Source organism: Taeniopygia guttata, chromosome 18 (genome assembly GCF_048771995.1).
Source record: "Taeniopygia guttata chromosome 18, bTaeGut7.mat, whole genome shotgun sequence".
NCBI classification, from domain to species: Eukaryota; Metazoa; Chordata; class Aves; order Passeriformes; family Estrildidae; genus Taeniopygia; species Taeniopygia guttata.
The window spans coordinates 8,918,936-8,933,933 of record NC_133043.1 but is presented as its reverse complement, the minus strand read 5'-3'; the positions used below and the strand labels follow the sequence as shown (position 1 = coordinate 8,933,933).

At 45.3% G+C, this 14,998-nt stretch overlaps 1 protein-coding gene across 3 annotated transcripts in view; it reads right to left on the bottom strand.

Moving 5' to 3' along the window:
• The window catches only part of JPT1 (Jupiter microtubule associated homolog 1), a 38,740-nt gene extending 25,593 nt beyond the window's left edge, over window positions 1-13,147 (bottom strand). Inside the window, 5 exon segments of one of the 3 annotated variants that reach the window (NM_001245329.1) lie at window positions 2,677-3,642; window positions 7,752-7,779; window positions 9,689-9,786; window positions 10,396-10,538; window positions 12,968-13,121. In NM_001245329.1, the coding sequence (NP_001232258.1) occupies window positions 3,494-3,642; window positions 7,752-7,779; window positions 9,689-9,786; window positions 10,396-10,538; window positions 12,968-13,023 (474 nt within the window). In that variant the 5' untranslated portion in view covers window positions 13,024-13,121 and the 3' untranslated portion in view covers window positions 2,677-3,493. 3 annotated transcript variants of the gene reach the window in all.
• Window positions 13,148-14,998: the final 1,851 nt, after the last annotated feature.

The following is a 14,998-nucleotide window of genomic DNA, read 5'->3' as shown; positions in this document are numbered from 1 at the left end:
TCAAAGCCAGAAAGTTGGAAGCACTGCCTGATTTCACACGCAGATCAGAAGAGGTGAAGGAGCCTGTCTAGGTTCAGACATGGCAGTCAGATCTGTTTCCATGCAAAGCCTCCCTGATCCCAGCAACAATTCCCTGGAGCTCTTCCCAAGGAGATTGAATTACAGACTTGGGGCTCGTGTCTGAAAGCTTTTTTATCCTACAGCAAGACACCAGAAACTGGCAAGTTTCCACCACATCACAAAAAAGTCTGGCTTTGTTGGAGAAAGAAATTTAATTTGATGACTCTTGGAACCAGAAGCCATTTCCTCTCATAAAAAAGTGACTAGAAAAAGAAAGTAAAACCATTTTCTTTCCACATGTTCGTGCCACCAATGCTGAATGTTTCCTTTTAACTTCCGTTAGTAGATAACAATTTGGATACAAAACTGGAGGCACTAAGATGTAGTCCCTATGCTTTAGCATTTGCAGGACTTCAAAGTAATTCTAGAAAATTTTTACTACTGGTGGGGATGTTGAAATCCTTTTCTTGAAACTGCCTGGGGCCAGGAAACACAGGGATAAATCCCCACCAACCAAATGGCCACACACAGGAGGGCAGGTAGGCACGTGTAGTGAAAAAATCTTCAACAAAATAAAATTGATTAGAAGTCCTTCTAAATAAAATGGGTTAGGGTTAGGTTTGCTGAAAGGGTCCCCTCCTTTCAGCAAACTGCAGGCTCAGTTTCCCTGCATGGACACACAAACTGCTCTGTGCGGGCTGCTGGTTCCTGCCAAAGCTTTCCCTGCAGCTGGAGCCAAGGAGAGACTTTCCACAGGGATTCTCCTGTCCCACAGACATTCTATAGAGCCATAGCAGAACAAACAAGGACTCTGTTTTTAAACTAATGGATGGCATTTACATAAAACCCAAAGGAGCCTCAGATCTTTAAAACTATAATTTTATTGTTCTGCCAAAAATATCTAAACTAGCCCAAAGCTCCAGAGACTACCAAAGGAGACAGATTTCCTTAGGAAGTCATGCTAGAACAGCAAGATAAGAGCTTTCTGCCACTGCTGGTGTGCTGGGATCCAAACCAGTTATCTGGTTATTTCATTGCCACACCTAAGGTCTGGGGAGGAACAGGATGAGCATGAACCAAATTAGGGAATGAGAATTCCAGATATAGAACAAAGGGCAATTTTTCTCATAGATCAGATTGTAGACCTTCCAAAAAAGAAAATAAAAAAAGTCATGACCCCTTGAATTACTGTGGCTTGTTTTTTTTTTTTTTCCCAGGATTTGTTTAAGGAATACTCATTTAAACAAAAAATCATGTTTGTTTATGCAACGTAATAGCCAAATTTATGTCTACTGACAATATTTACAGATTTCTGCTTCCAGGAACTTTTGACCATCAACAGTCATTGATCTGAACTCCGGCAGTTGGAGCCTGTGGAAGTGCTGACTGGATTCATATTCCTGTCTATCGGCCAGTGGCAGGAGCCTGTACTTCTCTATAGGACAGGAGGGCAATGAAATTGTCATTTCTTAGCAGTAAAAAACCTCTAGGCTCAGTACATGATCTTAAAATGAGCAATAAGCTTCTAGGGACTGTGTTCAGCACAGCCTGGATCAGCATCTGTTCCATTTCCTTAGAGTCCTCAACTGTCCCGTGGTGACCAGAAGGAAGGGTGAAGTCTGGATTTACACTATTTGTAATTTTGTCTTGCAGACCTCTCTGTTACTCATTCAGCCATTAGCAATCATTTAAAAAGGCAGCATTTTGCTGCAGCATTCAGCCTTCTGAACTGGAGTTGGACATCATTTCTTCCCACTGGGTTTGCCTGCATTTACAATAGGAACAGGGCTGGGCTCAGCAGGAATAGAGCAAAAGCCCACAAAAGCCCCCCTGCCACCCCTCGGGACCCCGCAGTGGCCGGGCTGCGGCTGCCAGGTCCCCACCCCGAGGAGAAAGAAGCACAGAGGAGCCTCAGCAGCCATCAAGGAGCAGTGACAAGCTCCCCTGGGCATGAGGCTTGCAAAGGAAACATTAATTTATGGGTTATCCCCATGCTCTCTATGCAGTCGGTGCTGGGCACGGTGCACATCAGCTATAGGGAACCCCCCTGGGTGGAGGACAGGAGGAACATGTCAGAGCAAATCCAGTTCGGTAGGTTCAGCACCCCAGGGCAGGGCTTCTCCAGCAGTGACCTGGAAAGCCAGGGTGCTTTCAGGCACCAGTTCTTCCTGGAGAAGGGTGGAAAAAGCACCAGCAGACAGAGCTGCTCCACAGAGATCCTCTGCTGTAGCTTACTGAGCAACAGAGCCCTTCCAGAACAGAAGAGAACATCATGGTTTGGTCTTAATTCCACCCTCTCCCTTTTTAGGGTCCTCTGTTTTTTTTCTTTTTAATGAGGAAAATAAACTTTTCTCAGTTTTCTTGCAAAAAAAAAACCAGTGTGTTGGATAAACCTTAATATATATCAAGCCATATTCCACAGTTCTCTGATCTAGAAGCCAAAAATGAAGAGTTAAGTCAGATTCTCTCTTCAGGGGAAGCTGGCACATGGTGGTGACCTCAAGCCAGGTGTAACAACTCTCCCATGTTAGAGCAGGGAAGATCGGCTGAGACAAGGACAACTGAGAAGAAACCAAAACCAAACCCGTGAAATAAAACCCACACAGGAAACACTGATTCAAAATTTCTATATTATTTACTTTTAAGCAACAATCCAGCTTTGTGAAATTACAACACACACTTTAAAGGATGAGATTTTTCACCTCATGGTCAAGCACCAGCATGATCATGCACAGCATTGAGTCAGTTGTAAAAAAAAAAATGCCCTGTAATTCTTATTTATATGATCCACTCCACCTTTACTGAATAAAGTCTGAATCAGCCCCTTCCCAGCACTAGGCCAGGTGGCTCTGGTCATCAGCCCTATATTTGGCACAGACCCTGTGTCATAGTAGTCCAGTATCAAGATTTATTTTGTTTTTAAAGGCAGCATGGTGTACATTAACCACTTAATGATTTATATGGCACAGCAGGGCTCAAGGCATTTACCACATGCAGTCAATGAAGCCTTTTAGATACCTAAATCCCACATGTGGAGGAAGGGACTGCTCTTGCTGATTGTTTGCTGGCGTGGTTAACCAGGATTCTAGACCCTTTGTAAAGCTAAGGGGTTCTAAAAAAAAATCTCAGTACAAAAACCCTTTAAGCACACTTAGAACCAAGCTACTCTCCTTTGAATTACATTACAATACTTCATAAAGCTTTCCCTCAAGTCTATCACTAGAAAACACTCATGTCACTTCCAGCAGATCTGGGGGAAACACAGGACAGAAGTGGAAAAAAAACCCTTAATTTCAAAAAAAGATGGAGTACATAAAGTGCTTCTTTTCAATGAAAGAAATTTGAGATTTACAGTCAGGCTCAAGTTGTGCAGTTCACAAGCATGGGGGAAAGAAAACAGACACAAGTTCAAAACAGTCAGGAAAGGAAAGGTTTAACCGAGCACTAGGCTGGACTTGCCACCGGGTGGATTTCTCCTGGAGGGTGCAGGTGCTGGTGCTACTGGGCTAGGAACAGGTGCAGCAGGCAGGGACTTTTCTTCACTCTGACCTGGGGCAGCTTCTACATCAGCCTCAGTGTTTTCTAGAAGAAAAGAAGCTTTTAAAGTGTTTGATGTGGATGATGAGAGCCAGATGTTTGGCTGGCTCAGTCGGAAGCTCAGCTCCTGTCAGTTTTGTCCAGGGGGACAGACACACCAATGCTGTCACCCCCTGGCAGGGCAGACTCAGCCCTCAGAAGTGTTTCTCAGATCAAATCTGAGGCCTTACAGCTCAGCCTCAGGCCTTCAGGCAGAGCTACATTCAGCCAGCTGCTATTAAGGGACACCAGCAATTATTTTTTTTTTTAATGACAAGCATCTTAAGCTTAAGTCCTGTATATATAATCAGTCAGCGTTGTGACTGTGGCATTGTCACTCAGGTCTGAGCAGGTGCTGGGAGCCACAGAAGCACCAGCAAGAGCTCAAACTGCATTCCCAATTTCCTAACTGGAGGGAAAAGGATCTGACACACTTCTGAGGCTTCACACAAGACACACCAGGGAACAGCCATGCATGGGGAGGCTCTGATTGTACACTCCCTGGAGAGCACATGATAGTTTATTTTAAATCCTTCTGAGCAAACCACAAGTGAAGACAGGGCACAGAAGGAATTCTTCACAGGAAGCACTTTAGATACTGGAGCAAACAACTAATGTATCTGCATTGTTGACAACTGAGTACACCAAGTACTTCAGCATCTCACCTTTTTACAGATTAGTATGACCAGTTCTGAGCCAAAGGCCCAAATCAGCACCCAAGCAGCCCTTGATATTGGTGGTGAAGATAAACCTCACTTATTTTCAACAGACCCCTTTGTTTCCTCTCATTATCACAAATTCTGGGTTTGGCAGAATTCAAATAACTGCTGCACATTCAGCTTAAGTTTCAAGATTCAGTAGATCTTGATCAGTTTTCCTCCCCCAGTCTTCTTTACAACTATTCCAACCTCCCCTCACAGAACAGCCACTACACCCCTTCATCTTCCCTGTCACCTCCACTACAACCCCCTGCTCTTCATGTGTGAAAGACTGTAGACAATCCAAGATATGAGGGTATTACCATTGTTAGCAGGAAAAAAGTATGTAATTTTCCATCCTCTCCCTGATGACTTTAGTTTTGCTGGCACTTCCAAACACCTCAAAGAATTTCAAGGGGAAGACTCAAGGCAGATCCTGGGAGCACCACAGCACAGAGCTGAACACACAAGGCTGCCATGGTTTAGTTTTTGGGGGTTTCCCCCCCTTGATTCATTACTTTACACTTGCATACACAGGGATTATTCTGACTTCACACCTGCCTGCCTCATTTAGTGGAATCCTTCTGGCAGTGAGATTTTCCCACCATCAGCACAATTTGACTGCTTGAAAGAGGTAATATCACCAACAAAACTGGAGACTTCACTGTTCATTACCTTTTCCAGGTCACAGACAAAGGCACTGACTAAAACCACCTCCAGCCTCATCTCCCATAGTTCATTTTCCCACCTGAAAGGTAATTACTATGTCCCACCCTTTGCCTCCTATTCTTCCTACCCCCAGCAGCAGCTTTCCTCACATCCTGTGTCAACCCAGTTAATTTTTTTCAATGCAAAATTGAATCAGAAACCTCAAAACCCAACTTGTGCCCACTGAACCCCCCTATATCCATGCTTATAATAATCTCAAAAGAACTCCAGCATCTGAGCACTGTCCTCACACAATCAGGACTAATCTCCACTAGAAGTCTCTGCTGTGCTCATTAACTGTTTGTTTCAGCTGTGCTGGGTTAACACCACATTTTAAGCCTGAAGCTCCTGTAGCTGCTGTGTCCCAGTGTCTGCTGACTGTCCCTGCCTGGGGACAGTCCCAGCACTGTGCAGGATCCAGGCTCCACCTTCCTGGGGGTCATGTACAGCCAGGCACTGCTGACACTCAATCGGGCACTGCCTGATTCTCCTTAGCTACTCACATTCATTCAGCTCACACTGCCCCCGAATCACAAAAGAAACAAGAATTACCAGCACAGGAGGCTTTGGGGGAAGTTTCTGTAGCTCTTTGTGTAGCTGATATATGTTAGAACTTCCCACATAATCAAGGTAAGTTTGCCAAGCTAATGAGTGAAGTGGTAAAACCAACAGGATCAGATAAAATATTAAAGCTATTCCCTTCTCAGAAAGGGTCTAATCCCTGAAACAGCTCCCTGCTGAGTGCACTGCAAGCCACTGGCAACTCTGATGCCCAGAAAGGAACTACAGCTCCCAACGAGGAGACAAGAGCCCTGCCACAAAAGAAATGGTTTTTTTTTACCCTAGACAGGCTTGATTAATAAATATACACATCCCACCTAACACATACTTGGGGTTTTATTTACATACAGAAATAATTTCCACATTCAAAAGATTAAACATTTTTTAATGATAGAAACCTATTAGGAATCTGGTAATGCTGTGAATTTGTCAGCAGACAGCTTTTGCTTGGAGGTGTGTTCATTGTTCCTTTCCTAAGCCCAGAGACCCCTACAAGGCCAGCACAAACTCCTAGGTGTGCCAGTAGGACGTTCAGCAGCCCAGATCTGCCATCCCACAGCAGGAAAACCCAGGAGAGGAGGGACAGCCAGATCTGTGAGACTGGGCTCCACTGAGCTACAACACCCAAAGCAATCAGTGGTAGGAATTAATTTAACAATCAGGTTAATTCATTTAGCAATCAGGATGTTTAGGTATCTGCCACAGACACCATTTCCAGGAGGCATTAATTTCTACTCCTTCCTAAGTACCATCAGTGAAAGCTTAACATTCAAACCTTTGCCTGCCGTTTTTATTTCATCTTGACCACCTTCAAAAATTTAATTTTCAGTCCTGGCCACAATAAGAAGCAACCCCAGTTAGTTTCCATAAGACTTGTTGTTTAACCACCTGTCAGCATAGATTCACCTGACCCTTGGTAAGAACTTCCTTCATTGTCACTTGCCAAACAAACCAAAAGACAAAAACAACACCTGTGAAAATGTGAACTTTGTTAAACAAGTCAGGAATACCACTTTGCACTCTGAATTTCAGCCAGCTGTCCTGATCCCAGGCAAACCTATTTCTGCTTCCTGGCATCTCAGCCCTTCTCACCTCCCTGCTGTCTCTGGGATCTTCTCTGCCCTGTGGGGAGCTGGTTTAAACAAGCACCAGGAAAAGCAGCAGAGCCCTTAGAGCAGTTTTCTTCTATTAGCAAACCACATCCTCCTACTCAAGGCATAAACACTAGATGCCACAGTGCTAATTAAGACCAGACAGACATGGGAAAGAAACCCTAGAGCCTGTGCAGTTGGATTAGAAGCAGCCTGCTAGAGAGGCAACACTTATTTTAGGCACTGATACCACACAGAAGTAGTGGAAATGTTCTGGAAAAGCTCTACCCCCTCCCAGCAAAAGTCTTTTCAGGACATGGAAGTGCTAATGGCCTCAGGGATGTCCCACCACTCTTAGGTGTTGAAAGCAGCACTTGGAAAGCAGCAGTCAACACATGCATTCCTGTCGTCAGGAAGTCAGATATTCTTAAAGGGAATCTTGCAAAGGAGGCATTTCCAGCCTTAGAGCTAGAAAAAGCACTTCAAGGGGAAATGCCTGTTTACAGATTTGCAGTATGCAGATAAACTTCCTTGGCAAAAATCAGCATTTAAAAAGCAACAGGAAGTCAAGAGCTGGTTAATACAGACACTTGCAGAAGCAGTAGCTGGTTTTGATTCTTCCTGTGAATATGGAGTTTGCTGTATCAAAAAACAATGGGAAAAAAGGAAACTGCTAAACTAAAATCAATTATGTTGATGGTCCTATTTAATTTTAAGCAACTCATAACAGCAGTGTGGCCTTTCAATCACTGAACTCTTTGCAGGAGTCTCCACCTTACCTTCCAGTACTCAGACAAATCTTCACACCAACAGCTGCTAGCAAAATAAACCAACAGGACAGTTTTCCTTTTCACCCTGATGAGCATCAGCACTCCACCATTTCACTCCATACCCACACTCCACTGAAGCAGTTGGTCACTTTGTTGATTTGATGGGTTCCAGGGACAACCCCAGGCTGCCTCTCTCCTAATAAATTTATAGATCCTACATCCGTTTCTACTGCAAAGCCACCTGCAACAGGCTTTTTTTACTAGAGGAGTCCAAGGAAGTTACTCACCAAAAATGTCACCACCAACATCTCCTCCCTAGAAAAGAGAGAGGAACACGTTACATCTCGTGTTTCATAAAGCATTTTCCTATTCCATGGGGTGACCATGGTGACTGGGCACACTGCTCTATGTGGCACCACATTCTGAGCCACAGGCCCAGGGAGACACTTTTGGAGCAGCAACAGGCTCTGAGAGAGACCCCAACGGGCTCTGAGAGACCCCAACAGGCTCTGAGGGACAGAACCCAGAGTGGCACAGTGGGCTCTGCACTCATAATTCTGCAGTTTGAAACCATGGGTTTGTAAGCACCATTTCTTACACACTGAATTATAATTTAACCAGTTCTTTATCTGCCTAACATACTTCTAGAAGTTGAAACAGATATTGGATTAATCCTGATGACACATGGCACATTTGTTATTCCCATGGTGAAGGACAGAGGTGGGTAAGAACACTTTATTGTACAGAGCATCCCATAGCAAGCAGCACTGACAGGACCTAGAATATTCCCACAGCCAGAAGGGCAAAAAAATTACACTGACAACAACAAGCAAGAGTTGAGCATCCTCTGCTTTCTACTGAGCAACTCTTTGCATTTATCTGTTGGCAAGGCCAAGAGCATTTGCCCTTTCCAGGGTATTTAACTTCATTTGTGAAACATAGATCAGCTTTATTTTTTTTCCCCAGAAGTTTCCTTCACTACATAAACAGTTCAACATTATTTACATGCTGAATCTGTTTGCAGGCTGCAGCTTGACACAAAGATAGGGAGTCTCCCAGCAGCAGCCAAAGCTCTTCAATGGCATCAGGTTTATCAACTGTCATAGATTTAACATTGTTAATTACACAGTGAAACTGCAGAAAATCGCATAAAAAAAAAGCAGAAACTGCCACAAATGTATCACCTTAAGTGTCAGGCTGTTTGCAGCAGAATTACTGCAGAAAATATTCCACATGGGAAGAATCTCTTTGCAAAGCTGAGAACCACAGTATTTAAACAATTTAGAAAGAATTAAAATAAACAGTTAAAGCTGCAAGTATACCATAAAAAATAAACTTGCTGATATTTGCTAAATTGAAATAGGGCATTTTTTGTAACAAAGAACAGTACAGTTTTGTAACTTAAAAGCTACAACTAATAACAAAAACGGGTTGTGATGCTTGATGCCAATTACCAAAATAAAATCTAAGATAAAAAGTGTCTTCTACAACATTCGAGATAATTATTTATCTACCCAGTTATTTTCAGAAAACCTAAGGCTGGAGAGTCTTAAATGAGATTTCTTTTTTCTTTGTTCATGCTAATACAGGCTATCCTGCATTCCTAGGGATCTAAGTTCAGACAAATTACTAGTTTTTTACTGAATTTACTGTGTAATCCAATACTTGGCTTTATTGGATTCAAAAGAACCTTGTTTTTCCCATTAAATGTAATTACACATCCAGCAAATTTTACTTAACACCATTAATACTATAAATGATGCTTCATATTGCTACTAGGTAAAGAGTTTACGTAGAAAATAACACATCTGATGGTATTATTAGAACAAAAAAAAAAACCCTAAAATTACTGAGGTGAGAATTTGCCGAGATGTGAACCCAAATTTGTTGTCAGACCCACACAGAATGTGCTGTAGTTACTATTGTTTGTGAGATGTTTAAACCCACAATCACACACAGAGCTGAAATTAGATTTCACATCACTTCATTACTGTCTCAGCAGTTAAGAAGCTCTACAAAGGTGCTCCTTGTGAAAAATCCAGCCCTTTCTTTCTCAGCATACTGAAGAGTATCAGATGGAAAGGGGAACCTTCATGAAAAAACAAATTTGAGAGAAAGGATTCAAATCCTACAATGCTTCCAACTGTGTGAACATCCGTGATAAATCAATCCCACACAGAGTGTGAATTGTCCATTATCAGGTTCTTTGTAGCCAGGTACTAACCTTGGGATCTACGAAGTCTCCACAGTTTGCCTCAGTTGAGTTTGTTCTTTGTGGTCCAGAGGATTCACAGCTGTCTCTGGTTTCACCTGGCTTAGCCCCTACAACCAGAGATTGAGTCTCATCAGGTTGCAAGGTAAACTTAATGTGAAAGTAGATCACAAATAGTCACAGGTTTGGGTACTTTGGGAAAGGTTTTTCTTTGAAATTAGAGCTTTACCATTCTAAAAAGTCCTGGTCCTTTAGATAATACCTCACAAATTATTGTCTTAGAGCAGCACCCCATGCAGTGAGAGTGTCATTTAAGCAGATGGAGTTTGGGGTCCCAAGGCCACTCACACTGGCAGTGCTCTGCAGAAAGGGAAGCTTAAATCCAGCTGTGAGAACACGAGGCTAAACTTCCTCTGAATAATCAATCAGTGCTACTCCAAACAGTAAGACACAACTCCACTTGTGTGACCTGGAGAAACTGTACCCAAAACACAATTCTCTGCTTGCAACATGGACAACACTTGCATAAAATAAACCCTTCTGGAAGAAATTAATGAGAAATAAACAATTCTCTGCTAGCAGACATTACTTATAACCTCAAAGTACCAAGTAGAAAGGGAACTCTGGTTTCCACACCAGCCACCAGCAGCATCAGGCTGAGCCACAAAATGAATCAATGCCTGTCAGCATTATGTGAAAACAAAGCACTACAGCCTTACCTGATGCTTTAGCCCAGGAAGGTGGGTTCTCCTCAGGAGTTCCAAAGATGCTGGATGCCATTTTATTCCTCCTCACGGGCTGTTCTTGGGGCTCATCAAAGCCCAGGGAGAAGTTGGAGCCGCCGCCGGGAGGACGCAGCACTCTGTGGGGAGAGGCAGCTTTACACCCTGTGCCAGCCCCCAGCTGCACTCCCAGCACATCACTTCAACCATCCAGGTAAGCTCCTGCCAGAATTCCATCCTGGCACTCTATCTCCACTGCTCTTCAGTGGCACTTACAAAAATAAAACGCTCTCGTGCTCTATTTGTGCCCTTGCTCCATCCAGTATCACACCAAGGGCTGCTCCCACAAGTCTGAGCCAAATAAAAAATAAAAATAACTATGTGGGCATGTCAAATTCCAGCTTTTTTAAGAGTACCCTGGGAAGGTTCATTTTTAATCCCCAAACTGGCTGCACAGCAAAGATTGAAGCTTGAACCAAAGGACTGGCTGCACCACTGATGGCTGGGTGCTGCAGCCTTTATTTAGATTTGTTTCCTCAGGAAAAAACCCTCAAGTCTGCAGCATGCTGCTGGTTTAGAAGTAAAAGTTGAAATTAAACAGCTTGGAGTTGACTATTATTAGGAGAGACACGTGTACCAAGCTCCAGATATGTAACCTAAATCTAACAATCTGCTCTTAGACACTAAAGAAGCCTGCTCAGTACTTCAAGAGCTTGACTGCAGTCTGCTTCCAACCTGCAGAACCCAACCAAAATGAACAGCTGCAGCAAAATAAATCTTCAAACATAAACTCCTCCTGATCTTATTTTCATAAGCAGGAGATCTTCTGTTAGCTGGAGAAGCCAGAAGAACAAAACTGTGTGTGAGAACCTTCAAAACTGTCAGAGAGATGTGAAGACACCAACAGAACCTGGGGCTTCTTGGGCTTTCAAGACCTCCAATACTCCAAAATGAACACCAGGACAAACTAAGGATGGTGAACACTTCCTCTTCTTAACAAATAATTTAATAAATCAGAGTTAGAACAGGAAACAGTACTCAGCTTAATGTTAATGCTCCAAACCTTGGAATTAAACACAAAGAGCATGTTCAGTTGTACAAGTCACATCTTGGGAGAATTTGTGCCTGTTACATTCCAGCTGCAACACAAAAACGCTTCTCCAGCCCACAGAGCTCAAACACCCCAACGGCAAGGGAAATTCCTAAAGGTGTGTGACATGGATATTTACTGTTACGTAACCAAAAAAAATACTTTTCCTAACAAAATTCTTTTTTTATGAATTACTAATGCTCAGCTGCTAATGGGAGGATCCCAGCAGACTGTAGAGTATGTTTTATTATGACTTGTTTTGTCTCCTTTCTGAATCAAGATGTCTTGCAATGGGTCTCGAATCACTCATTTATCTTTTTTTTCTCTAAAGAAACGTATAGAAGGTTTATTTTCATAGTTATAGCTGTTGCAGTTACTACTCTGAAAAGCAGTCTGCTCAAAGCAGGGCTTGTTCCCAAACCTTAGATCCCCTCTTTTTACCACAGCAGTGAAACCAGTACTCTCTTAAGGGCACAACAGTTTCCACTGACAGACTTAATGACATTAACAGAATAGACAACTGAAGGGGGAAAAAATATCCATCACTCAAACTGTTAAAAATGAATAATGCCTTCTATCAACCTCAGGTAAATGCTGACAGATTTTATTAGAAGCCTCTCACAGCCTCAAAATGCTGTAACCTGCTTTATGAAAGCCATGTTTAACACTTCAAGCAATGAAATGCTGTTGAAATCCACCTGATACCCAGTGATGTCCACCGATAATCCACCCACAGTTCCAGGAAGAGCTCTGGTAAAAGGTTTGGAAACAAGCTTTGTAAAGATTTTTTTTTTTCGCTTTAAAAAGAACCCTGGAAAGCCGTAAGGAAACAGGAAGCATCCGCTTTGTCAGACCTTTCTGAAAAAGGCCACGACAGCGTGGAAAACGACACGATCCTCTCCATCTGTGACTCCTGAGACCGCGGGTGCATCTCCCCCAGACCAACCTGCCAAGTTTTCTTTGTTTGCAGACAGGCTGCGCTTCCAGCGCCGGGAGCGGGGCCGCGGGGAACGGACGAGCACCGGCGGACCGAACGGGCCCCCCGGGCAGCGCAGACAATGGAGCCCGCCCGGCCCCACCCAGCCCGGCGGGGCCGAGGGGCTGTGGGGATGTGGGGCGGGCGGAGGGGCGCGGTGCCCCCCGCCCCCGCCGTGCCTGCGCGGCGAGGCGGGGAGCGCCTCCCTTCTTTGTTCGGCGGCGGGGCCGCACCGAGCGGCCCGGGCGGCTCTGGGCAGCTCCCGCACCTCCCTCCCCCGGGCACGGCGCGGCCCCGGGATGCCCCCACAGCCCACACGGGTGGGCGCGGCCGCCCCCGCCTCCAGCCAGCCCGCCCGGGAGGAACCGCACAGCCACAGCCCCGGCTCGGCCCGAGCCTCCGCCCCAGCGCCGCGCCCCAGCGCCGCTCCGGACATGCCTTCCCTGGGACCCCCAGCCCTAACTGCCCTCCGGGTCCCAACGGCCCTCGAGCCACCCGCAGACCTGGAGCTGTTCCTGCCATTGGGGTCCATGCCCGAGAACGTGGCCGTGGTGGTCATGGCGGAGGGGTCGGACCAAGGGAAGGGCTCTGTACAGTGAGGTCCCAGGCACGCAGCTGCTCCTGCCAACCGCGCCTGCCGCCACCGATGACAACTGCGGCCGCCGCCCGCACCGCCGCACCTTTTATACGCCCCGCGAGCCCTGCCCACCTCCGGCCTTCTCATTGGGCGGTTCAAACGCAGTCGCGAGCTCTTACTGGACAGCGCCCTGCCATTCTCCCACCCGCCCCGCCTCTCTCTCTATTCCGAGGCGCCTTGCCTCATCGCTAAGAGCCCATTGGTGAAGCACTACGTCTGCTCTGCGGTGATTGGCTGTGGGCCGTACACCTGTTGTTGGTGATTGGTGGAAAAGCTGTCGCTCACAGCCGGCGAGCTGCGATTGGCTCGGCCGCACCTGTGGCCAGACAAAAGTGGCGGCGGCGCTGCCCCTGTGCCGGGCCCCGGGAGGGGCTGGGCCGTGAGGGAGGTTCCGGTGCTCCCGCAGGGCTCTGTCCCCACAGACACCGCCCCGGACACAGCACTAACGCGGCCACCGCGCCACCAAACCCCCCGGTACCCCCTTGGCCCCTCACACCCATAGCCGTGCCCAGCCCGGGCAAGCCCCGCGGGTGCCCCAGAGCTGTCAGGGAGCGGCTCCAGCGTACAGGGATGACAGACACCGAGGCCGTGGCTCGAGGCTGTTGTGGCTTTAAATGTTGGATCCAACGAGAGCTGTGTCCCTGCAGGGCCACAGGTCTGGTGCGGAACGCCAACACCTCAAAAATCATGGCAGAATAAAATAATTGGCAATTTATTATTTTAGATTATTGCATGAAAATTGAGTTCCAGCACGGTTAGTGCAGCTAGGGTACAAAGCCCAGCAATGCTGGCTGGCAAAAGCACGAGGCTGCACATTTTGGGTCACAGACTTTAAATCACCACGTGTTGGCCAATCCATCTGCCACATCCACCTTTGATTTGGTGACTGGGGGCTCCCTGAAACTTTCACAGACACAGATGCCTCCCTGATCACAATTTTTACTCCAAAACCTACGCATCAGCAATATTATTTCAATGAGCACTTGCATAAAGGAAGGAGAAAGGGGAAAGAAAATCCATCTTTTCCATCTACCCCTCCCAGTTTCCACTAATAACAGCCATTACTACCCCCAAAACACTTTATAGAGAATTTTTTTGGTCTGGAGAACACAAGGATTGTGTTACATCCCTCTATGTATAACATGAGTTGTCCAGCATCTGAATTAAACACCAACCTTAATATTAACACACATAATGAAAGATAAGAACTGTTAAATGCACACAAAGAGGACTAATGTATTATTTTTTCTAATCTAGGATCAGTTTTTTAAAATCCTGTTTTGTTTTGTGCTTTTTTTTAAAGCTCCAGCCACTATTTAGATCCCCAGGGAATTCTCTGTTGCATCACATTTTTTTAGAGGTAGATTAAAGGGAAATTTTAAGTAACATGACACAGTTGTTTTAATTCTATTATCCCTCAGGCTTGGGCATTAAGAAGTCAAATGATACCTACCTGCACACAGGTAAACATCTGCTCTCCCAGGAACTTGCAGAAGTATTTTGTCATCTAAATGCTTCTTATTCAAACCCACAGGATTTTACTCTTTAATTTGTACCCCTGAGACACACACACAGAGCCACTTCTTAAAAGTCAAGATGAAGAAAAACCCGTTCCCTACAACACAACCAGTTTTCACACTGAGCTTTAGAATTCTAAACCTTAAGTGTTTCCAAGGGGCCCCACTGACCTCTCACAGGCCTGGCTGCAGGGTGCACCTTTAATAAAAGCAGCTTTTCTGATTATTTATCCATTACAAGATGAAGGGGTTTATGAAGATGGCTGGGCTTACAATCCATCTCAGGATGATGACACTTGACCAGAACAATTCTCAGCAGCTGTCTGGAAGACTCACACCAAACAATTCCACCTGTTGTTGAAATTCCACCAGCAAGGAAT